General features: G+C 35.7%; 1 protein-coding gene across 1 annotated transcript in view; it reads right to left on the bottom strand.

Annotated features, from left to right (window-relative positions):
* Window positions 1-21,566, bottom strand: part of FZD3 (frizzled class receptor 3) — a 65,474-nt gene extending 43,908 nt beyond the window's left edge. The window contains exons 1-2 of the mRNA XM_033134801.1: window positions 21,425-21,566; window positions 13,069-13,601 (exon numbers count right to left, since the gene is read on the bottom strand). Coding sequence (XP_032990692.1) covers window positions 13,069-13,257 — 189 coding nt within the window. The 5' untranslated portion in view covers window positions 13,258-13,601; window positions 21,425-21,566. The remainder of the gene's footprint in view (window positions 1-13,068; window positions 13,602-21,424) is intronic.
* Between the last annotated feature and the right edge of the window lie 3,255 nt (window positions 21,567-24,821).

The raw sequence follows: 24,821 nt of genomic DNA, 5'->3' as shown, positions 1-24,821 counted from the left end.
GTATAGGACTTGTATAAAATGCTGATGATGGACAGGTATACACTTGCATTAGTTTGCCAGGCCTGACATAACAAAGTACCACACAAACTGAGTGGCTCAAACAACAGAAATGCATTGTCTCACATTTCTAGAAGCTAGAAGTCTGAGATCAAGGTGTCAGCAGAGCCATGCTCCCTCTGAAGGTGCAAGGAAAAAATCTGTTCCTGGCCTCTTTCCCAGATCCTAGTAGCTCCCTGGCTTGTGGCAACACAAATCCAATCTTCACATAGCATTCTCCCTGTGTCTCTTCACATCATCTTCCCTCTATGTGTGTCTGTGTCCAAATTTTCCTTTTAAAAAGACACTAGTGACATTGGATGGGGGGCTCCTCCCTACTCCAGTACGACCTCCTCCTAACTAAGTACATTTAGAATGACCCTACTTCCGATAAGGTCATATTCTGAAGTACTGGGTTTAGGATTTCAACACATAAATTTTAGGAGGATTCAATTCAATCCATAACACTGTTTCATGGGTTGGAGATCCAACATGAAAAGATGTCAATGGAACACAACAGAGTATGTACCTGTCGTATTACAAAGCTGTATGCCTGAAATTTACATAATGTTATGAACCAACGTAACGTTACCCCAATCAATTTTATTTTTAAATGTCAAACGTCTCCCAAACAATCTCTAGATTTAATGAAATTTCTATCAAAACCCAACATGATTTTCAGTAAAGACAAGTTTATTCTAAAATGTATATGAAAAAAAGAAAAGTAGAATAGCTGAAACAATTCTGAAAAAGAAAGTGGAAAGAATCATGCATATCCAATTTTAAAATTTACTATGAAGCTAACAGTAATCAAGACACTGTGGTATTTGGTAGAGAGATAGACACAAAGATCAACAGAACAGAATGGAGAACCCAGATAAATCCACACAAGCCAACTGATTTTTGACGAGAGCAAAAGCAATTCAAAGATGGAAGGACAGACAGTCTTTTCAACAAACAGTGCTGAAGCTCGTGGATATTCATAGGCAAAAAAATACACCATACCTTATACAAATTAACTCAAAATTGATCATGGATTTAAATGTAAGACATGAAACTATAAAACTTTAAAAGAGAAAGAAAAAATAAAATCTTCCAGACCGTAGGCTGTAGAGTTCTCAAAAATGACACAAAAAGCACAATCCATAAAAGAAAAAATATTTTGGTAAATTGGACCTCATTGAAATTTAAAACTTCTGTTCTCTTGGGGGGAAAAACAAAAGTCCTGTTAAGAGGATGAGAAGATAAGCTACAGACTAGGATAAACTATTTGCAAACCACATATCCAACAAAGGATTTGTATCTAGAATATATTTAAGAAAACTCTCAAAGTTCAAAAGTCAAAAAAAAATTCAATTGGAAAATAACAAAAGTTGTGCACAGAAAGGATATATTAATGGCAAATAAGAACATGAAAAAATGTTCAATATAATTAGCCATGAGGGAAATGCAAATTAAAACCACATAAGATATGACTATATCATACTAGAAAAGCTGAAATAAAAAATTAGTGAAAATACCAAATGGTGGTAAGAATGCAGAAAAAGTAGATCTCTCATACACTGCTGGTAGAAATGTAAAATGGCACAACCACTATGGAAAATAGTTCAGCAGTTTCTTAAAAATCCAAACATATGCTTATCATACAATCCAGCAATCACACTCCTGGGCCTTTATCCCCACAAAATGAAAACTTATGTCTGCACAGAAACCTGTACAAGAATGTTCATAGCAGCTTTATTTGTAATAGCAAAGAGCTGGAATACAACCCAATGTCCTTCAATGGGTGATTGATTAAACAAATTGTGGTGCATCTTTAAAATGGAATAGTACTCAGCAATTAAAAACAATGACTCTTGATACCTGTAATAACTTGGATGGATCTCGAAGGGTATTATGCTAAATGAAAAAAAGCCTATCTCAAAAGATTACTTACTGAATGATTCCATTTATATAATATCTGGAAATGACAAAATTATAGAAATAGAGAACAAATGAGTGGTTGTTTGGGATTAGGAAAGGAAAGAGGGAGAAAGGAAGCACAGAGGAGTTCTTCATTGGGGATAAAACAAACAGTTTTGTATCTTAACTGTAGTGGTAGCTACATTAATTTATACATGTGATAAAGCTGCAACAGCTACATACACATGAACATATGTGTATACACACGCATAAAAATGAGTACATGTAAAAACTGGAGAGCTATGATAAGGTCTGTAGACTGTACGTACCACTGTTAATTTCCAGGTTTTGATACTGTAAAATAGTTATATAAAATTGTGATTGGGGGGAAACTAGGTAGAGTGCACAGAAGCTTCTGTACTATTTTTGCAACTTGACGTGAGTCTATAATTATTTTAAAATTAAAAATTTTTCATACTCACCTGCTGATATATGCACATACATCATATGATATGTGCATATGTATGTCTTAAGCAAGTCTCAAACTTGCTTGGTACTCAGCAATACATAAAATACCAACTAACGCAATATTGTTATGTTCTATGTTAGTAAAACCTCCATCTGTGAGCCCCATCATGAATTATAAAATTGATTTGAGTGACTACTTTGTGCTGCTTGCACTGGGCGTAAAGCGACAAGTTTATGCTTCTGCCACTTACTCGCTCTAAGTACCTTGTACTGTGTCTCAGCCAGCATTTACTGACACTATAGGCCAGTGTTCTAAATGCTTTACACACATTCTCATTAACCCTCTCAGCAATCCCATAAAGTAGGTACTATTATTATCATTTCCTTTTTATAATACATGTGAAGAAAATGAGGCGTAGCAAGTAATTTGCCCAAGATCATACAGCTACAAAGACCTAATAGGGTCAAAGCTTGGCATTCTTATCCAAAGCCTTTCAGCTTAACCAATTTGTTCTACATAACCTCTCTAAACTTCAGTTTTCTCCTCTGTAAAATGGTCTTAATATCACATAAATAATATATAAAATAGCTAGCAAACAGAATCCAGTAAATGAGAGCTTAAAAGGGGATTAGGGACGAGTTGCAAATTAATAGAGCTGTAGAAGGCCTATTTGATGGGCATGAGGAACTTGGTCTCCAATGCCAGAGGGAGAAAGTCAATGGGAATGATGTTTTTAAAAAGCAAAACAAAACATGGATGAATCTCAGAATCATTTTGCTGGGTGAGAGAAACCAGACATAAAAAAGTAGATACTGTATTTATATAAAACTTACATTTATATAAAACTCTAAGAAATGAAAGTAGTCCATAGTGACAGAACGCAGAAGAGTCAGTGGTTGCTCGGAACAGGGAGTAGACTACAAAGGACCACAAGGAAGTTTGTAGGTGATAGAAATAAACGCTCTGTATCGTGATTGTGATGATGTTTTCCTGGGTATACACATCTGTCAAAACTCATCAAATTGATCACTTTAAATGGGTGCAGTTTATTGTATACAAATTATATCTCAATAAAGCTGTTACATAAAACAAAAATATTTTTCAAATAAGCAAACTGATTTCAACCCTAACAATTTTTAACCTCAGCAAAATCAACATTAAACGAGGTAGCATGAATACAGTAAAATTGAGAATATATAAAACAAGGAATACTATTAAAGCACTGTGAAATACAAAAAGGAATTTCAGCTGATTAAATTTTAAAAGATTCTTACTGAGTACTTCCTTAAACAGTAACACTTCTGTTCACTAAATTAAGACCACATATAGGAAGTTTACAAACTGAAAAGTAACTTTCTAAAATTAAATTTCTGATTTCTGCAACAAAGGTGCACAACATGGAACCCTCCATTCTTTGTTCAAATTCAAATCAACCAAGCCTTTGTGTTCCCATTTTCTTTCTTCTTTCAAATTACCATTCCTGTTACCATAGGAACCTGCTAGCTGACAAGCCTTCAAGCATAGCAACAGCCCAAGCTTAGCAAGGGGTGTGCAAAAGGGACAGAGTCAAAGGCCAAAATTTGACTCATGAGAATCAGAATTCCAATCTTTGTCACTCTACAAAGGGTCTGGTAACCATAGAAACTGTATCCTACTGGGTTGGGAATATTATGACTAAATTCACTAAATGTGAAACCAAATGTGGAATGGCCTTGAAAATTCAAAAATGGTATTCATTCAATTTCAGATCCAAAGTAGAGTAAGAAATTCAAAAACAACTCTTTAGAATAATTTTAAGTGATTAAAAGTAATACTTTTTTAAAACTCCTTTTTTATAACAAAATTCCTAATGAGAAAAGGTCTAAAACTTTAAGAATCACTATGCAAAAAAAGATTATAGGTTTGTAAACACCTTTAATCCCATAGTTTTCCTTTTCTTTTACAAATCTTATTATTTTAAATGTCTCGTGATAGCATATTAAATACTTTCCAACAGTCTTTCAGTGAGTTGGTTTACAGAAATAAGCCATTATCACAGGAGTATAGCTATCTTAAGTCAAAGGGGAGTCCCAGAGCAGCCCATAAAATTTGACTTTCCTTTAGGAAGTACACTTAATATTTCAAATATCATGAACAGTATAAATTATGGTCTTTCTCAAAAGATAAAACTTTACAAACCAAAGTCCACCACACTTAATAAGTTAATTTAAAACAAGTTTTTTAAAGGTATTCCTTTAAAGTGATTTGTCACACAAGAAGATCAATTAAAAATTTTTGAAGCTGCTATTTTTTCTGCTAAAGTCAGAAATAAATAAATGCAATTAATTCTCCACTACTTGTGTGTACATTTTTAAATTTAGAAGCTTCTTAATTTCTGGCTGGTTTCCCTGTCACACAATAGGCTTCTCAAATCACTTCACTAGAATGTTTGCTTATTAATATTAACCGAAACAAAAGATAATAAGAGAAGTAAATCTGCTGGATAATGCATGTATTCTAAAATTTTAAACCATGAATTCCAAGAATAAATATAATCAAAGAAATTTTATTTCCTAAAAAGACTATCCACAAATGTTAATAATTCTAGGTACATAAGGGCATGTCATACTATTCTCTTAAAAAAAAAAAAAACAAAACTGTCTTTCAAGGTCCATTCAAATATCATCTGTAACTGATGTCTTCCAAATATAATCTTATCTTTTGAATCCTGTTAGTACTTTATGCCCTTATGGCATTTACCAAGTTGTTCCTTAAGCTTTGGTCATTCGATCAAAATGTATTTAATAAATACTAACTGTCAGGCACTGCTGGGAGCTAGACAAAAAAGGATAGTTGGGATTATTTTAAATAAAGCTTCTGTACCAATTTTATTATTTTAAAAGCATGAGTTTCTTACAGAAAAAAATCAGAAAATATGAACATTAAATGAAGAACATAGAAAACACAAATAAATTGTACTAATTCAGAAACAACCAGTGTTGGCCTTGTGGAAAAACCTTCCAGATCGCTTACACTATGTGAACATGCATAGTTTTTCTTCAACCAAAGCAGAATGATACCATACATAATGTTCTGTTATCTACTCCTTTTTTTCTACTTATTATTGCATCAAGTACAATCGTTAGAATTTTGACAGGCAAAGATGGAGAAGAGAGTACCAAAGCAGAAAAAAACATGAAAGGTCTAGAGATGGGAAAATTGAGTTGTTTTATTCTTTTGCTTAACTACACCACTTGTAAGTGCAAACACATCTGTTGTAAGCATCAAGTAATGACCAAAAAAAGGGGGTTGGGAGGCAAAGTAAAACACTAGTGTTCACAGGTGTTACCAGTGTTCACAGGTATGTGGTATCCATGGGGTAGGGATTACCATTGCCATCCCCACCAAGCTGCCTATTTAAAACCCCAAGAGAGTAAGGGCTTAGGTACAGCAACATGACCGTACTCATAAATACTCCCACCTCTTAACAGAATTCAGCTTATAAAGTTCATTAGTTCATTCAAACATATATTTAGAAGTCACTATGTGTGAAGCACTGTGTTAGGTGACAGGCATACAAAGATGCATAAGGACAAGTTCTACTTTCAATAGCTAAAGACAGCAAACAACACTTCAGTAGGAACTGAATTTAAAATATGAGGACAACCTCACACCCATTAGGATAACTATTATCAAAAAAAACCAACCAAACAAACAAAACCCAGAAATTAACAAGTGTTGGTGAGAATGTGGAGAAACTGGAACCTTTGTGCACTGCTGATGGGTACGTAAAATGCAGTAGCTACTATGGAACACAATATGTATGTATGGTGGTTCCCTAGAAAATTAAACAGAACTATCATCTGATCTAGCAATTCCACTTCTCAGTATATGCCCAAAAAATTGAAAACAGAGACTGGAACAGATATTTGCATACCCATGTTCACAGCAGGATTATTCACAATAGCCGAAAGATGGAAGCAACCCAAGTGTCCTGACAGATGAATGGATGAATGTGGTGTATATACATACACAGAGGGTGCCAAAAACATGTATACACATTTTAAGAAAGGAAAAAAACTGTATTAATTGTAATTCTCAATATACACCGATAACAAAGAATGAATACAAGTCACATTTGACTTCTGCAATTACAAGAGGTGCTCAAAGTGGTTACCATCAGCATCCAGACACTTCTGATTACGGCGAACTACTGCCTGAGCATAGATAATATCTCTTGAGCATAGATAATATTTCTTAAGCATTTTTTGGTACCCCCAGTATATACATTACATATGTACATTAACATATATACATGTTAATTTAAAACAATTTTTTAAAGATATTCCTTTAAAGTGATTTGTCACATAAGAAAATCAATTTTTAAAATTTAAATACATATATATGTTTATATATATATATATATATACTCACAACAGAGTATTATTCTCAAAAAGGAAGAAAATTCTGACAATGAATTAACCTTGAAGACATTATGTTAAGTGAAATAAGCCAGTCACAAAAGGACAAATATTGTATTCCACTTATATGAGGTATCTAGAGTAGTCAAAGTCAGAGAGAAAGTAGAATGGTAATTGCCAGGGACTTGTGGGAGGGGAGAATAGACAGTTATGGGTACAAAAAAGTGCTGGAGAAGGGTAGTGGTGATGATTACATAAAGGTGAATGTACTTAATGCCACTAAACTGTACACTTAAAAATGGTTGGAATGGTAAATTTCATGTTATGTATATTTTGTCACAGTTATAAAATACGTTTTTGAGGAATATCAATAATACTACTATGGAAGTGAAAAAAGATAGTGAAAACAAGCAGTTTGATACTGTATCAAAGAAAGGTTAAACAATACATAGATATGGACGGATATTATATAAACATTTTATATAAATTACATTTTCAATTTTCTAATGAAAATATAAACAAAAATCATTTTTAAATGACTACCTTTGGGGGGGAAGAAAAGAACAAGGTAGAAGTGAAAGGGCCAGAAACTAGACTTCTCTGAATGTACCTTATTCTATACATAAAGTTTTAAAACATAATTATAAAATAAACTTAAACCAAAAAAGTTTTCATTCCTCAAAATCAAAATGAAATATATGAATCTGTGTATTAAGTTTAACCACACAGAGAAAGTATTTAAGTAACTTTAAAACACAGTATTTGATTGTATATCCTTGGTGAAATACCTCCTTAAGGACAAAATGAGGTACGAAGAAATCTTAAAGTGCTTTCAGTAATCATATTGTTAGTAGTAATATTGCAATTATTCTGAAAATATATATATAATGTATGTGTATAATAAAGCTTCAGTATAAAAGAAACAAAAATAAAATTTAAATAAAAACTGCAATATCATTTGAATTGAAAGTATCAGTATAAACTTAGGATGTACTTTCATTAAAGAAAAAAAAATATTTCCAAGCTCTGTCCATGAAAAGGCATAAAAATGATTAACCTAGGGTCAACAGGCTTAGCACCCAGATAGTGGTCTCTAAACACCATTTCCAACTAAAAGGAACCAGTGCTCCCTAGAAAAACTGATGATTCAAGGTATGAAAATTAATGAAGAAACCTCAATTAAAACTGGACTTGGGAAGGCCTGTTAGAGGGCGCTCTCACTCCCTACCACTCATTGTTAATTACTCCAAACAGGAAGCCATCAACTACAGGGTCAGTTGATTCAGTTTCAGACCCCAACCAACCAGAAAATAAGTATCCTGCATTCCCAGAAAATACATGCTATACTATTTACTACTAGAGGAAGGTTTTCTTCTTGCCCACCAATTAGCCCTGCCAATGGAAACAATGCAGCTCAGCCAATGAGAAGCCATCACCTAAACTCTTCCTTTTTTCCAATGAATTTTCATTTTTCCTTGCTGATAACTTTCTTGCCCTGCTCTCCTTACTATAAAAGCCTTCCACCTTGTATAATCCCTGGGAGTACCTCTCTGCCTGCTAGAAAACATGCTGCCCCATTCATAAATTGTTTAATAAAGCCAATTACATTATCAAATTTACTTAAAGTTTGTTTATTAACAAAGATTTGAGGCAGAATTTTATAAAATGAGCTTGGATCATACCAGAAAGCAAGGACCCTATTAGAAACTACTAGGGTAGTTTCAAAACTACTCAGGAGCTACCTTGAAGAGGTTCCCACAGTCAAAGACGGAACAGGTTGGGCCCCAATAAGAATAATAAATGCAATGGACTAAAAGCACATCAAGTATGTTTAAAACTCCATGAATTTATAATGATATTTAAAAAATAAAAAAGATCTCATTGGTCACCTTTGGAGTTTGCTTGGGAATCAACTCATTATCCTAAAAACCAATGAACAAAAGAGTATAATCAAGTATTTTTCCTCTTTCTCATATAAACTGTACATAAAAGTAACTCAGTAGTCCAACTGTCAAAGAGAGGAAGTTTCTGTTTATAAAGTATTCCAGCTGAGAAATGAAGATGATAGATTAAAATATCATCATTTTGCAAACCCCTAATAAAATTATTGATCGTAGGAAATGACCATCAATGACGTTAAAATTACAGAGTGACAACCAGATATTATGTGCCTTATGAAGTAGTCTTTCCAAAAAAAAAGAAAGATATCAAAAAGGAGACAGATGTAATGTAAGTAATATCACAGGGATGCAATCAGCAAACTAAAGACTATGGGAAACTCTACAGGGCAAACATAGTACAAGAAAAAAAGAGTGGGGAAAGGGAAAGAGAAACAATAAATTAAAAGAAACTCTAAGAGAAGTATCAATTGAATGCAATGTATGAACCCTGATTTGAAAAGCTAACTTAAAAAAAAAGGTGAAGCATTCAAAGTAATTTGAACATTAATTGGATATTTGATGATATTGAATAAAGTGATAAAGGTATGGTGTTCATATATTTTCAGAGTCCTTACTTTATAGAGATATATACGGAAATATTTATGGATGAAATTATGGTATTTACTATTTGCTTCAAAGTAACCCAGTTGAGTTCTTGTTTCATAAATGAGCTGATAATTTTTGAAGCTGGATGATGGGTCTATGGCATTCATCATACTATTCTATCATTGTTTCTATATAACTGAAATTTCCCACAACAAAAAGTTAGAGGGAAAAACAAAGCTAAAATTTGAGTTTGGATAACTGGGAGACTGGTTCAAACATGCTTTGTTCTTAATGAACCACAAAGAATATCAAGGACGTTCAGGCTCTGCGTTCCCATTAGAAGCTGCCAGCTTCTCGTGCTATAGAAAATCTCTAATGAGAATGACAAAAGAAAACAAGAAATGGAGGTAAACTCAAACCATCCCAAGAGTTTTTCTTCTAGTTATCCTATAGAGGTTTAGTTTCTAAAAAAATAAGAGTAGACAAGCAATCTCCCAAACAAATTAAAGATCACTTGTTCCACAACCTAACTGAAATTTAAAGTGTGACAGGCGACAAAGAATGATCTGCATTCACACAGCACTTTAACTTTTTAAAGTTCTTTAACATACACATCACTTAAATCATTTGATCTTAACAATAACGTTGTAAAATGGACAAGAAAAAATTCACTTCCTAGAGCAAATCAACACAAAGAAGTCACAAAACTATTAGTTTGGTGCAAAAGTAATTGTGGTTTTTGCAATTATTTTTAACCTTTTAAACCACAATTACTTTTACACCAACCTAATAGTAGTAGTAGAGAACAAGTCTTCCCACCTCACTCTAGTGCTTTTTCCACTAAACTGTTCCCTTTCCTATTCAATTTAGTCAGTATGGGAGAAAAGGCTGCTCAGATCTCTTTTATTACCCCTAAAGTCACGAATAACATATGTGTGGGTTGGTAGGATAGTTACTGACAATTTGGACAGCTCAAAATTCAGGAATGAGATTTTTTTTTTCCCCTATCAAAAGCCACTGATACTCAGGAGGAAAAGTAAGACATCAAGTTAAGAACTTATAAGTTTAGTGTGTGTGTTTGTGTACAGATGTGCATGTTTTGGAAGGTAGAGAAATAAACATAACTAGCAAGGATCGTCTTTTCCAAATACATTGACACTTATCCTATTATTTAAACATGTCCCAATTTCGATGACCATACAGACTAGGAATCCTCTATATACAATGAAAGAACATCCACCTTGTTGATCTTGAATAACCAAATTTGAGATAACCCAGAATCTACACTTTCTCTCAGCTGTGCATCCCTAGTTCACTGCCTTAATCTATTCCGTTGCACTCATTCTGACTCGCTGAACATCAGTACAGGAATGAACCCTAGGCAGGCTTGAAGACTGCACCCGCTAAAAGATGCTACACCTAGGAAATGGTCTTTCAATTCATCAAGTACCACAGTGAACACTCAAGAATGTGCTTGGATTACCTGCTCCAACTTGCTCCTGGTAAAAGCTGGCAGACAGGTATCCAAAGTTCCTGGATGGAGGGTGTCATCAGCAGATATAAGTCGAGGACCCAAGAATCCTTACTTCCATCTGGAAGTATGTTGTGTTGACTGCTTGCTGAGTATCCATGTCTTTTGCTAATACAGAAAGTTCACACTCTCCAACTATCAGATGCTTCTGTCAGTGTAGCGTCACTGTCCTGATATGACAACCATGCTACAAGCAACTATTCTCAACATTAATTACTTTGAATCACTACAGACTTCTCCTAGAAAGTATTACCCACTTACAGTCTCTTCCCAGGATGTGTGAAATTCAAAATGAGGCAACCTCATCGCCAATAAAATATCTAGACTACATGGGTTTATTTGAGAAGCTAGAGATAGCTTACCATACCATCATTATCAATGTCCATGAGCCTGCAACTAGGAATGCAAGTACATTTGGAACACATACATCATCTTTCTAGTACTTTCTCTCTAGATCATTTAGAAATAGAATTTGGAATAGAATGAACACTTGTGGATCACCTATTTGTGTGCCATGAATTGTACTAGCTACTTTATAAATCTCTCATATAATCTCTACAGCTCTTCAAGATATTTTCGTTATTATGACTTTTGTTCACAAATGAAGAAACCAAGGCTCAGGGATGTTAAGTGACGTAAGTCCAAAGTCTTAAAGTTACTACATGGCACAACCAACAGATAAACCCAAATCAGTACAAATATCTTTGTGACTTGCTTCTTAACCACCCTATTTGCTTTCCAATGGAGCCTTACTGACTTATAATGATACTAGAAACAAGAGTATTCCTACTTCAATTTTTTTTTTGTTTGAAAACTGATGGCTTTAATACACAGCAGGGACTACCATGATTGGAACCAAATTACTATATTAAACCAATACCCATTTTCATATATCCTAATCTGACAATCTATACCAAATCTCTCTTTACCAGTCAGAAGAAGAGCAGGAAATGTTTTATTCAGCCTCTCTAACATTTTCAAATATTTAGAATATACAAGATGCTCTCCACATTTCAAAATCTATAAATAATAATCTTTCTACAAATTTTCCCAGATAGATTTATGTTAGTCTGCTTGGAAGTAATGAACCTTTTTGAGTTGTAACAATAAAATGAAGAATTCCAAAACAGGCTTCAATTTGCTGAAAGCACTGTAACAATGGATTAAAGAATAAAGTACAAAACATTCTCTGTAAATTATGTGTATTATATATCCACATTAATATGAGAATACGGGTAAATAGTAAAAGCTATCACTTTTAGAGTACTTACTATGTGCCAAATACTTTGTATACGTGTTTTCATTTTGTACCTTACAAAAGTTTGTATGATTATTAACACCATTTTGCAAACTAAGAAACTATGGTAAGAAAAATCCACATAAGTTACCCAAAGTAATATAGCTACAAAGTGATGGATCTAGAATTCAAAGCCAGGTCTGTCCAAATTTAAAGCCTATGCTTCTTATCATCACCCTTTACTGCTTCCTAGTTCTTATCTGGTAAACATATCCTTGTCCACAATTCTAAAACCAATAAAGAAATACACACATACTTACTTAAACCCATTATTAACTATACCATTAATTTTTCATAGTTTCTGAAGTAAAATCATTAAAAAGTGCCTAAAAAGTTACCATCAGAAAAATTCAAGTAAAGCAACTAATTTTCATAAAATCCTGAGTGGTCAAGAACATATAATTCACACAACAAAAACTTTTTCATTCCTTGGGAGTTACTGTTCTTAAAAAAATAATAAGACTGATATAAACATAGCAAGACCAGTAAATCATTGTAAGTATTTAAGAAAATTCAAATATAAATCACCAGCCTAAAGGCTGAACAAAAGAACTCATTTTTCAAAATCATGTTACCTTCAATACTTAATGACTGAATTATTAATATTATTATATTCTGCTCTTTATCTAGTTTTATTATCAGCCAAATAAGAGAAAAGATGTAATCATATCATAACTTGGACAATTTTAAACTTCTGAATGCCTATTATCTCCCATGTTCCACATTCAAATTTCTTTGTAAAAAGTACGATGTCTTAAAAAAGTAACATCCCCCAACATGAATTCCTCAATCTATTTTGAACCTAAACATATCTTTTTAATGTACAAAATATAGTTAAAAAATAACGCATTCTTTCCCTGTAGTTTATCAGACATATTCATCAGATTAGTAAATGGCAATGTAAGAATCATTTTCTAAGATATGTCAAAGAATAGATCAAGTCTTACCTCCATTGCTAAAGCTGCTGTCTGTTGGTCATAATGATTCAGAAGATTAGGCATGAAGGTAGTATTATAAGGCAAATCTTGGCACATCCTCAAGGTAATAGGTTCACAAGAGAACAAACTGTGCCCACCTATATGCCCCACAAACATAGTCAAGGGCCAAAGACAGAAGACGATCCAACTCATAGCCATCCTTCCTTGATCTGAATGAGATTCGGGTGATCCGGCCTACTCAATATTTTAGATCTTTATACACCTGCAGGTCTCAGCTTGAAGAAGTACTTCTTCTATATCTTACTGTAAGTTCTTCAAACAGTTAAATACTCTTTGCACCGTCAGAGGTTTGGTTAGCTTGGTCTCACAAAAGACAGTTGTTTTTGGTTTCACAATACGGGGAAAATGACATCATCTTGTCTCTTCTTTTCATTTTATTACATAGGGCACATTTGGCCAACATATCAAGTTGATCAGCCACATTCCCAAACAATAGATTCCATCTTAGGAGAAGAGCTATTTTCTTCCTTTGATTGAAATATCTGAAAAGCATTTTTTTAAAAAACGGAAGAAATTAGTCATTTCCTCTCAAAATATTGTGGACTTGATATGAAATCTTTGATGAACTCAGTAATGTTGCAGGATATAAAATCAATATACAAAAATCAGTTGTATGTTATACATTAACAATGAACTACAAGAAAGAGGAAACAGAGAAAACTTTGATGAAAGATATCATAGTAACCGAATAGATAAAAATACAGAGGTATTTCACAAAGACATAGTCTAGATTTTCTACCTTATCATTTATGCTATAGATACACTACAGCAATCCTTAAACAGCATTTAAAGGCAAATTTTCTTCCCTCAGTTTATGTAACATATGGTTTGTCTATGACAGCAATTTTTCATTTATCATAAGATATAATTGATTTATTTTGAAAATTTTTTATGCTGTTGTCCTGAATTTTAAATAGCTGCCATATTTATAATCTAAGCTATTAAATTTAAAATTATATGTGTTTTAATCATTAATAGTGCATTTCACATTAATTGATTTGGCAGAAAGTATCTGCAGAAGAGATAAAATATAAATAAATCAAAAAGATATGGATTCAAACCTCTAAGTAGCTGTGTGAATGGAAACATATCACTTAATTCTCTGAACTCAGAATATTTCTTCCTGAAAATATCACTTCTCTAACAAGGATGATATATGAGTGAAGTATGAGATAACGTACGTAAAAGTAGTCTATAAATGAATGGTAAAACAGCATCAAAGATAGATGCAGAAATATTTGATCAACAAATGTTTCATTACATACAGCCAGGCTCCAGAGAACAGAAATCATCCCTAGAAAGTCACAGCAGGAATAGGAATGATTCCCTGTTATAGTTTCCACTAAGCTTTAGAATCTTTTACTCGTCCCTACTTTTCTAGGGGCAAAAATATGTATCTCCTTTGGGTCTGGGAGGGTTTCGGTGGAGTGGAAGGCAAGCCTGGTAGGAAAAAAGCATATTCTAAGGTATGCTTTCATTTGGTTTAGTGATGATGTCAATTTGCTTTTATTTCATTTTGTTTCCTATGCATTGGATATTTCTGTGTTTGTTGTAGAGAGCCTAGTTTGAGAAAACATGAGAAGTTCAGGTTCAGAAATTCTCAGAGACAGGTTAATAAGACAACTCAAATACTAGACCTTAAGACCTGTAACTGGTTTGGCTAAAAGTATGGCAAGAAGCTGTCCTTTGTGCAGTGACAATAATTGGGACCTCTGCATCCCAAACTTTACTTACCAAGCAGAAAAAACTATTTGGAGAAAGGAAAGCAATGGCCATCTTCCCAATTTTTCCTTCTAGTAGATGGTTTTAAAGTAGTGGAAGGTAAAAGGAAAGAATGTGGCCTCTAGAATTAGAAACACTAAAAGTTATGAGCAACCCCTGTGCAAATACCTAATCTCTCTATAGCAAAATCTCTAAACCAAAAATCTTTGCAAAAGCTTCTTGGCCTTCCATATTTTTTTCCTCCTCCAAGCTGGCCCCAGAAAGATGAAGGTCCGGCTATAGGAAACTGATATTAAAAAAAGTCATTTATATTTAAGCAAAATTACCATGCAACACAGTAACAATTATGTATATCATTAAAAATGTGTCAAATACCTACTAAAAGCTTTATTTGGTTACAGCATTAAAACATCCATTTAAGTTCAGTCTTTGTAGTTTGCTGCTTATGCAGCATGTTCATCGGCTTACAACCAAAAAAATTAAAGGGAACATTGTTCCCTATGAAATATGTATATAATAGTAATTTCAAATATTTCATTGGACAAATCTATTTTTTCAAACAGTGATGGATTTCAAATTTATGGTTCAAAGAAGACTACCACCTAAAACTTGGAGAAGAAACTGAACAATATCTCACTGGGTCTTTAAACTAGATGAGACACGCTCACACTTCGGCCTACTCCATCTATTTTACCTGATTTCCTCTCAATTATTCCTTTTCCCTCATTTGCAAGTGAAGCTTCCCAACATCTTCTAAGCTTCCTCTATGCCCTACAACATTCATATTACCATAGATCCCATATATCAAAACAGTTTTGTAAAATCTATCACGTTTGGCTGGGTTAGGACAATAATCTTAATATATCAAAATTGTAGTTTATCATTATTAAAATAAATAGGAAAACATTGAATGCAGTGAGACAAAAAAATACAGCAAAAATCTTAAAGAATGTATATGTCCTCCAAATCACAGGTTCTCTAATTTTAGTGTGCAGCAGATTCATGGATTCCCCCCTACAGATCTAAGAAATCTGAATCTCTGTAGAATGACATGCATTCTAACAATTATCTCAAGTACTGTTACAAATGGTCCATAAGTCATGTTTTGAGAAATGCTATCCTGAAATAGAACGAAAGAGTATAGGTGTATTTAAATATAATTATATGCTTAGCAAAATACATGAAATGAATTTAAAAAATTAAAAGCAGATAAAGAATAACACTTTAATAGAAAGATGGGAAAGGGACATAAATTTACAAAAGGAATACAAATAGCCAACACATAAAAAGATATTCAATTTGACTAATAACAAAAAAAAAATGCAAATATAAAAGAACATATTTGCCAGTCAGACAGGCAAAATAACAATGATAGAACACAGTACAGGAGAGGGTGCAGGGAAACGAACATTGTCAACATTCCACCACTTTCAAATACTCTTGTGTTTCCCCAAAAATAAAACCTAACCGGAAAATAAGCCCTAGCATAATTTTTCAGGATGACATCTCCTGAACATAAGCCATAATGCATCTTTTGGAGCAAAAATTAATATAAGATCCGGTCTTATTTTCAGGGAAACACGGTATTTATTGGTGGGAATGTAAACTAGTTGGTATTTTTAAAAAATGGCTCCTTACATCAAAAGTCTTTAAAACGTGCACAATTTAATCCAGCAAATCTATTCTATAATTTATTCTAAGTAAATACACAAGTACACATGATGCATTACCAAAATGCTAGTGAAAAACTGTTTATAAAATAAAAAACTAGAAACAACATAAGTCTACCAATAAGGGATTAAACTCTGATACAATCACATACTGGAAGAGAATATAGTCACTAAAAATGATGAGCAAGGTCTGTATTTATTGACACAGTAAGACAGTAACAACACAATAAGTAAAAAAATGAAAACTAATTTACAAAACAGCATATATCCCATTTTTTGTCAAACTGTACATAGAACTTTCAATTATTTAAAAATATAAATGCTATGAGATTTTATAAAAGAACCTATGGTACATTATTTTGTGTATGGAATAAATTAACTCTGCTAAATGTATAAATGTGTGCTAACTAGCTGACAAGAATAAACACTGGTTGAATCACTGATTTATTGGCTGATAACTAAGCAACAAGCCAAGGGACACACTACTACCCTACTGTAGGTAGTAAGAAAGTAAAAAAGTGACGATTTATTTAGTATGAGTCAAGTGATTTTCAATACTGAAAAAAATCCAGTCACTTATCAGCTGAATCAAGTGGTATACACATATAAAAAAATTTTTTTTGATATATACTCCAAATCACTTTTCAATAACATAATGAAATATCTGCTTCTAATCAAGATCATGTTGAGTGTAAGCAGCAAAAGTTATTTTTTCAAAGGTCGGGGCATCCATGGAAAAGCTGTAAGTTGAAGCTATAAGACATGCAGGACACAGAGAAGATTCTGGACCCAAAGAGATCCAACCAAAATATAGTAACTCGTTAAATAAAGATTAACAGTTGTTTTGGCATTGTTATTGATATTATGCTTTTTACTACAGGAATCTGTAGAATTTCAACTGAATAAAGGGACCTGCTAGGTCCCTTTAACATAACTGAAATGAACAGGGGCCAGCAAAAAGTGAGATATGACAACAGTTATTTGTGCCATACCTGTGGGAAAACAGGCACATTCACTTCTCCATAGAGCAATATAAGATATTTGGAAAACTGATTTCAGATTAAGTTCCTTGATTATTATTCCATCAAAAAACAAAAAGAACTACATACATTTAAACCTACATTCTAATTTGTATGAACGTATAACATCAGGAATCTGATATTCCCCAATTGCCAGTTTTGTTTTGATGATAAAAAGTAAAAGCCCTTAAAATAAAATGAGTATCTGTCCTGAAGGACAGCAATAAAAGGGAAGGGGATTCAATCTTGGAAGGTTTTCTTCCCAAGCTGGTTGCAAAGACAGACCAATCAACTCAGGGGAAAAGCAGGAGGTGGCAACTGTGAAGAGGAAATCAGGCTGAATCCCAGAAGAAACAATGACAAAAGTGGGTCCTGAGGGCTTGTCAAGTGGCTCCTGAAACAAAAGATTATGTTCAGCGATTTTACTCCAATTCACACTTTCTGTACAGAAAGTGACCCTTTTCATCATTCTTAGTTTACATTTAATTTTCTTGACACCCTATAAATGTAGACAACATTTTGCATTTCCAATTCAGAAATACCATCTCACATACAGTGGCTCTATAGTGGAAACAGGTGGGATATTCTTTGTCTTCTTTTGGACGAGTTTTCTAAGAATACATGGTAAGAATTAGCAAAGACTATACCACTAACAGAGTTTCTTCTCTTAAGGAAATTATTGTCTTGTTAGAGAGACAAAATATACACTCAGAGCATACTCACTAAGTATTACATTCCTTTTCCTAAAACTCATGTGGTCTTTGGCCTTTTGTTTTCCACATCTTATTATTTAAAAAATAAATTCACTGAAAATATTGCCTCTTCGTTGCTAAAAGAAAGTTTATATAGCTTCATATTTAATTCATAGGACTTTGATTCCTATAAATCTCAGAATACCTGTTTTCTGATCTTTCTTACCTTCTCTCTAATTTTTAAAGTCCATCTTGTTATCTACTGATTACAACAAACAGCTTAATCTTCCAATGTGCTGAGTGATAGAGTTCAAAAAAATAAAACAGGAAAAACAAACACATCTAGGTTCATAATTAAAATGAATGGTGGAGTCAAAATCCAGTCCATTTTACAAATTATAAATTACTGTTAAGACTAAAGAAAGGAGACCTTTTAAAACTAATCTGAAACCAACGCTGGTTTAAAAGATGGCCAGATTCTAGACTTAAAACAATCAGGCTGAAATTCCAACCCAGCTTCCCTTTCCAATTAAAATCTGTTCATCAGAAATTTCTCTAATATCAAGCCCCTGATTTTTTTCCCCTAGCAAGGTTGTAAGGTTTGGAAGTTTTGACTATAAAATTATTTCAGTAAGATAAAATTTGGGGACCAGTATTTGGGTGTTTTTTTTTTAAAGCCCACTAGCTTACTTATATTCATCTCAAACTTCATTTGCAATGCACTCCTTGGATCCAACAAAACTGTCAATACTTCTCAGCATAATGAATTGGAAAGTTAAAAGACGTTATTTTTGACACAGTTAAAACTCCTTCTTAGCCAGTAAAGACTTGTTACTTTTCAAACATTTATGGAAATGCTACTATTGGAAAAGCTTTCCTTTCTCTCCCCAAACCCTGTAGCACATCTTTTCCCAAATCTATACTAAATAATTTCTCCAGTACGTATTTTCCAAACCATTCTTTTTGTTTGCATTATTACTTTTATTGTGGGCAGTTGCAGCTTTAAGCAGCTATAATTCTATAGTTTTAGGGATTAAAAAAAAATATTGATGCCAACATCACTCTCTTCTGTGAAAGAAAGCAAAGAAAGATGCGGTAGGAGTTGTTTCCTACCACCTCTCTCCTAAAGAAAATAAAATCAATACCAGTCTAACATCAACAAACTAATATGCTCAGAATAAGTTGTGAGTATAAAATCTTACAGTTTTACTAACACATACGAAATTTAAGTTGGGTAGAGATATTTTCTCCTGTCAAGTGAGAAACAGAGGACTTATTGTGAGTTAAAAACTCCTATCTCCTTACCCAATGATAAAGCTTTCACATTGTACTATACAAAGAAAGAATGTGCACTTTACTATTAAATTCCCCTCAACCCTTCCTACTTCAAACATCATGGAATCCCCAAGAAAAATCCACCTAAATGTTCAAAGCACAAAATAAAGCTTAAGTGAAGATAGTAGTTAAGATGAGGAAACAAACTAAAGAGTTTATAGTCCTTTCTTCTCCTTCTGTTAATGGGACACTAATAAATTTAGGAATATTAGTACTGAATGAGGAAAAAGTAGAAGGAAAGAGAAGGTAGGATGGTAGGCTTTATTACTTTTGCAGATAGTTGCAAAGCATTTGGTGGGTAGAGGAGGCATGTTATTCACTAAATAAAAGGTAACATGGTCAGAGAAGGGCAGCATCTTAATTATATGTTATCTTCAGCTCTATCCTTCAGAGCCCACCCAATGAAGCTTTTAACACCTTTACACTACTTTCCCTAACTCTGAATCTTTTGACCTTTATGCTGTGTTTTGGTAGTTCAAGTAAATGGTTGTTTTTTTTTTCCCCGTGGAGGAAAAAGATAGAATTGATTTGCGTAAAAGGACGGGTGGAAAGCATTATCTTGAGGAGTCATTGCTTCTGAATAAGAGAACTAAGTAGTAACCTATTCCTTAGACCATCAGCACACCATAAAGGCTAATAGAAGGCTACGGCGGGAGGTAGCATCCCCAATGTGAGCAGCTCTTTGTTTCCTTGGCTTTGCAAAGCAACCCATTTCGCATAAACGAACAGTATAGGTCTATCAGCACTACTTTTATAAAATAAGATTTTGTTTGAATACTTGTATGCAGCAGTCATTTATTGAGCTGCCGGTCTGCTCTGCTGCTGCAATCTGCCTTAAATTCAGAAGGCAACCAAAATGCAATGTTTCGTTTATCCTGGCCAAAACACTGGACCTCTTTTATAGGGTAGATATTTTTCAACTTCGAGTCCACTCCTATGCCTAAATTAATGGCATGCGCCTTTGTTCTGGGCGGGGGGGGGGGGGGAAGAAAAAGGAAAGGGAAAAAAAAAAAGCTCTCTTTCTCTAACAGAGGAGGCACCTAACTCCAGGACTCGTGAGATTTAAAAAGCCTCCAGAAAGATTTTGAAACGTCTTGAAACATTGTAACAGCTCCTTTATTTCAGAGGCCGTCTACTAATTACCCAGCAACACCCATGGCAAACACAGCATAAAAGGGGGCAGCTCGGGGAGCGTTTGCGAGGCACAGCCGACTTTGCAAACTGATGGGATAGAGGGGACAACTTTCAGGCTTTGGAAGTAAGAAGTCTGCCAAATGCTAAAACGACGTCCCGGCAGGTGGAAATTCTAACGTGGGGCTCGGGCCGGCCCCAAGGGCCCGGGGGCGCCCGGTGCATTGTCCTCCCCGGCTGGCAGCCGCGTCCTCCACCCACGCTCCCGGCTGGCGGGGAGCGCCACACGCCCCCGCGGCGCCGACCGAGGCAGCGGGTTCCAGCGGAGGACGCGGGGCACGTTCCCCGGAGAAGGGTTGGGGCGGGGGTGGGGGAGAGGGAGCCGCGATCCACACTCGCACAGGTTGCCCAGCGCGAGCTGAGGACACAGAGGGTTAATCATCTCCCCGGGCATCTGCCCACCTCAGCCCCCAGTTCAGCTCCTCCGCACCCCCTCTGCCCGCTGTCGATCCCGGGAAGCCCCTCCGACACCCCCGCCACAGCCCGGCGCCGAAAGCTTTTGTTTTGGCCGCGACGAGAATAACGATCCCTGAGGAGGAGGTGCCGGGGCTGCTGGTGGCTCCTCAGCACAGGGTGAGGCAGAGGAGCCGGCAGCCGCGGCACCTCCACGATCCCCACACTCCCCGCGCCCTCTGCCCGCTAACCCGGCCGGGAGACCGCACGCCTTCGTGCTCACCTCACACCGTTGGACCCGGCTCCAAGGGGGCTACAGCGCCGGCCAGGGACCGCCACGGGTCCCTCAGGTAAACGGTGGGAGCGAGGACCGCCAGCGCGCGCCTCGGGGCGACCGCGAGCTTTCCCGAGCGCCGAGGCGCGCGGCCCCGGGGAACGACGGGGCGCGCGCGCGCGCGCACGCACAGCGCAGGCGCGCTGCGCAGGCTCGGCTGAGCGCTCCCATTTTGAGCCCAGCTGCGCGGGGCTGTCTCAGAGCGCTTCGTTGTTTTCTGTCTCGCTTTCTGGGAAGCGTCTTGGATTGTCCTGCCCCAGTGGAGTCAGTCATTCCCAGCTCCGGAAACGCGGTTTTCTTAAACGTGCTCAGCACTGTTTGTAAAGCCTTGTCTTCCCCGTCCTGAGATGGCGTGGCGATTCTCATCCCTCCAGCCTAGGATGCTACAACTGCAAAACCGCCAAAACCTGTTCTGAGAACAAGTGTGCCCACCGCGGGTCCCAGGCACTGGAGGTAGTCAAGAGTCTGGTCAGCCAATGCTGGGGTGCAAGTAGAAGTAGGAAACTGGCCTATTTCAGAGGGCCACGCTGTAACAACAAAGCAGACAGGATACCTGCCCAAGAACAGATTATATCCTCTTTGCCAAGACCTTAATGAACAGGGGAACTTAAGGTTGGTCATTGGTGGCATTCCCCCTCTTTTTAAGGACATGTTTCCCTTCCTTTTCTATATAAACAATTTTAGGGCTGAAAACATTCTTAGAGATCATCTAAACCCAACCTCTCATTTTTCAGACGAGGAGAAGAACGCCTAGGGAGATTAAATGACTTACCCAAAGCCATGCAGCGTTTTCATGACAGTCTAGATTCATTCAAGGCCAAAGCTGTTCTTTTTCAGTGTTTTACCTACCTTTCTTTCTCTTCTTTTTTGTCCCTTTTCAACCTACACTTCAGCAGAGGCATCATTTTGTTCCGTTGGTAACAAACAGGACTTCAAGTAATATTGATCCTGTTGCACAACAATGTGAATGTATTTAACGCTACTCAACTGCACACCTAAAAATGGTAAAGATAGTAAATTGTATGTTCCATATTTTACCACGATTTTTAAAAGGGTCTCAATAAATGTTAAATATTGAGTATTAAGCGTAGACAGCCATACATATAGTTTAACATCAGAAGATGAGCTATGGGAAAAGGCATAGTAAATGAGAGCTAAAGTGACATTTTAAATTTTCCTAATAAATACTTGTGCCGTACCATTTTTGTTTTTTAAAGTCATGTTGATCCTTAGGCTGATTCTAAGCAACCCAGTGTGTCCTGTGGAGCCAATACTGCCTTTATTGAGGATGAGTGAGGAGGAAAATGTTGTTTGTCAAAAACTATGTGCCTGCTTTATATATCAGGGTGCCAAAAAAAATGTATACACATGACTTGTATTCATCTTTTGTTATGAGTATATATTGAGTTTTACCATTTTAATACAGTTTTTTTCCCCTTTTTTAAAATAGGTATACATGTTTTTGGCACCCTCTGTATACCCGGATTCCTTGTACTTGTGGAACCTCTAGAGATCTGCTGCTAGATACATTCATATGCAATTTACACAGCATCCTGTAGAAACTGTTAGGGGTAGGACATATAGCTCACATGGGGAGGTGGGAATGATGTAGAAATCACAGATGTATCAACATGATTAAATCTCAGAAATAAAACATTGAGTGAAAAAAGCAAACTACAACATATGTAAATTATTATACCTCTTTAAGAACACCTAGCTATATTGTTTGTGAGGTCAAACATGTACATATAATAAGCATAAAACATGGACAAGTAGGTTAAACACCAATTTCATGACAGTGGTTGCCTCTAGACAAGCAGGGAGGGGAATGAGATCTGGGAAGTGTACAAAAGGGGCTTCAACTAGTAATCACCCAGATGAAACAAAAGTGTTAATTTTTTAAAAATCTCAGTGGGGATACAAGCGTTTTTCTTATGCAAACCTCTAAACTTCTCTTTATGTTTGAAATGTTTCATTTAAAAGTAATGTTGAAATATCATGGACGAGCTGGTGTGCTCACTATTATAAACACAGCTTGAATGGTGTCATTCAGACAGGGGGATAATGGAGTGGGGGGTCAGCAGTCAAACTCATGAGGTGCTTAACAGGAGGAGGCTCGCAGGGTGCTGGTTGAGAGGATAGACAAAAGGGACCTTATTTTCAGGGATGAAAATATTTAAATCCAACAGGGATAAAGTGCGATGCTCTCTTTTATCCCATCTCTTTCATTCCGTGTTGTAACCACCAATAGAAAAGGCTTTAATGAGGGGAAACTTCACAGAGAGACACAGCACTCTTTCAGCATGTTGTTAAAACTGGTCTCTTTCTGGATGAACCCGTTTTGAAACCATAAATGTTAACTGGTAATACATGGTAATTTAGTATTGCATCTACATACCTCCTCCAAGCCACCCCACCACCACCACCACCGGCTTTGTTTATTCATTTACATACAACCTGGTCATGTGGAAAAACCACTAGGCTGGAATTGGACAACCCAGGTTCCAATTTCAGTTTGGCCGCTTACAGATCCTTTGTTAACTCAAGGAAATCAACAATCTCTATGAGCTTCACATTTCTTTTTCTTTTTAAATTGGAGATATATAAATGCTGCCTATTTCAAATCTATGAAACACAATACAAACAACAGAGTTTATATTTGTTTAATTTGGAGGAGAGTATATTCATATCTATTTTAGTGAGGAAACTTTTGGAGGGGGAGGAATGTTGTTTTGTTTTTTTGTTAGCTGCTGCCTACATGAACTGCTTTACATTTACCAAAGAAGCTCTGACTGGAATTTTGAATTTTTGGTAATTCTTCAGCACTTGTTTATAGTTCTCTCACAGCAGTTGTCACTGTGGGCCTTACATTAGTTATTTATACATTGTATTTTCCAGTCTTCCTCATTAGATTTTTTTATCCTTGTATTCTCTCTCCATCCCTTATTACATGAGGGGTGGGGGATTCAATAAATATATTTAAATTATATTTAAATTTAATTTAAATTGTACAATTTCCCAGATTTGGAGTTATTCTTATTAAGGCATGCCATCTGCTGGTTTCACGGTGTATCTGTCAGCCTGAATTCCTTAATCCGATAAAATAAAATTCATGTGGAAGCATTTGTGAGTTTGTGTGTTGGGCAATTTTCCCACGTCCTTCCACTCCCAGTTGCAGATGCTATTCTTGCACTGAACTAGTGGCGAATTCCGTCTTTTACCTGTTGGCCACTCTTAAAACCTGGAAAAGTGGAGTTTACGTTTCGGAGCTTTCGGACCAGAGCAATATAATTGGGCATGCTCAGTAGGTTAGCCTGATTTGGAACACAAGTATGTCTTGAATGAG

This window comes from Rhinolophus ferrumequinum, chromosome 18, assembly GCF_004115265.2.
Source record: "Rhinolophus ferrumequinum isolate MPI-CBG mRhiFer1 chromosome 18, mRhiFer1_v1.p, whole genome shotgun sequence".
In the NCBI taxonomy this organism is placed as follows: domain Eukaryota; kingdom Metazoa; phylum Chordata; class Mammalia; order Chiroptera; family Rhinolophidae; genus Rhinolophus; species Rhinolophus ferrumequinum.
The sequence above is the reverse complement of the archived record's forward strand: the minus strand, read 5'-3'. Positions and strand labels throughout refer to the sequence as shown.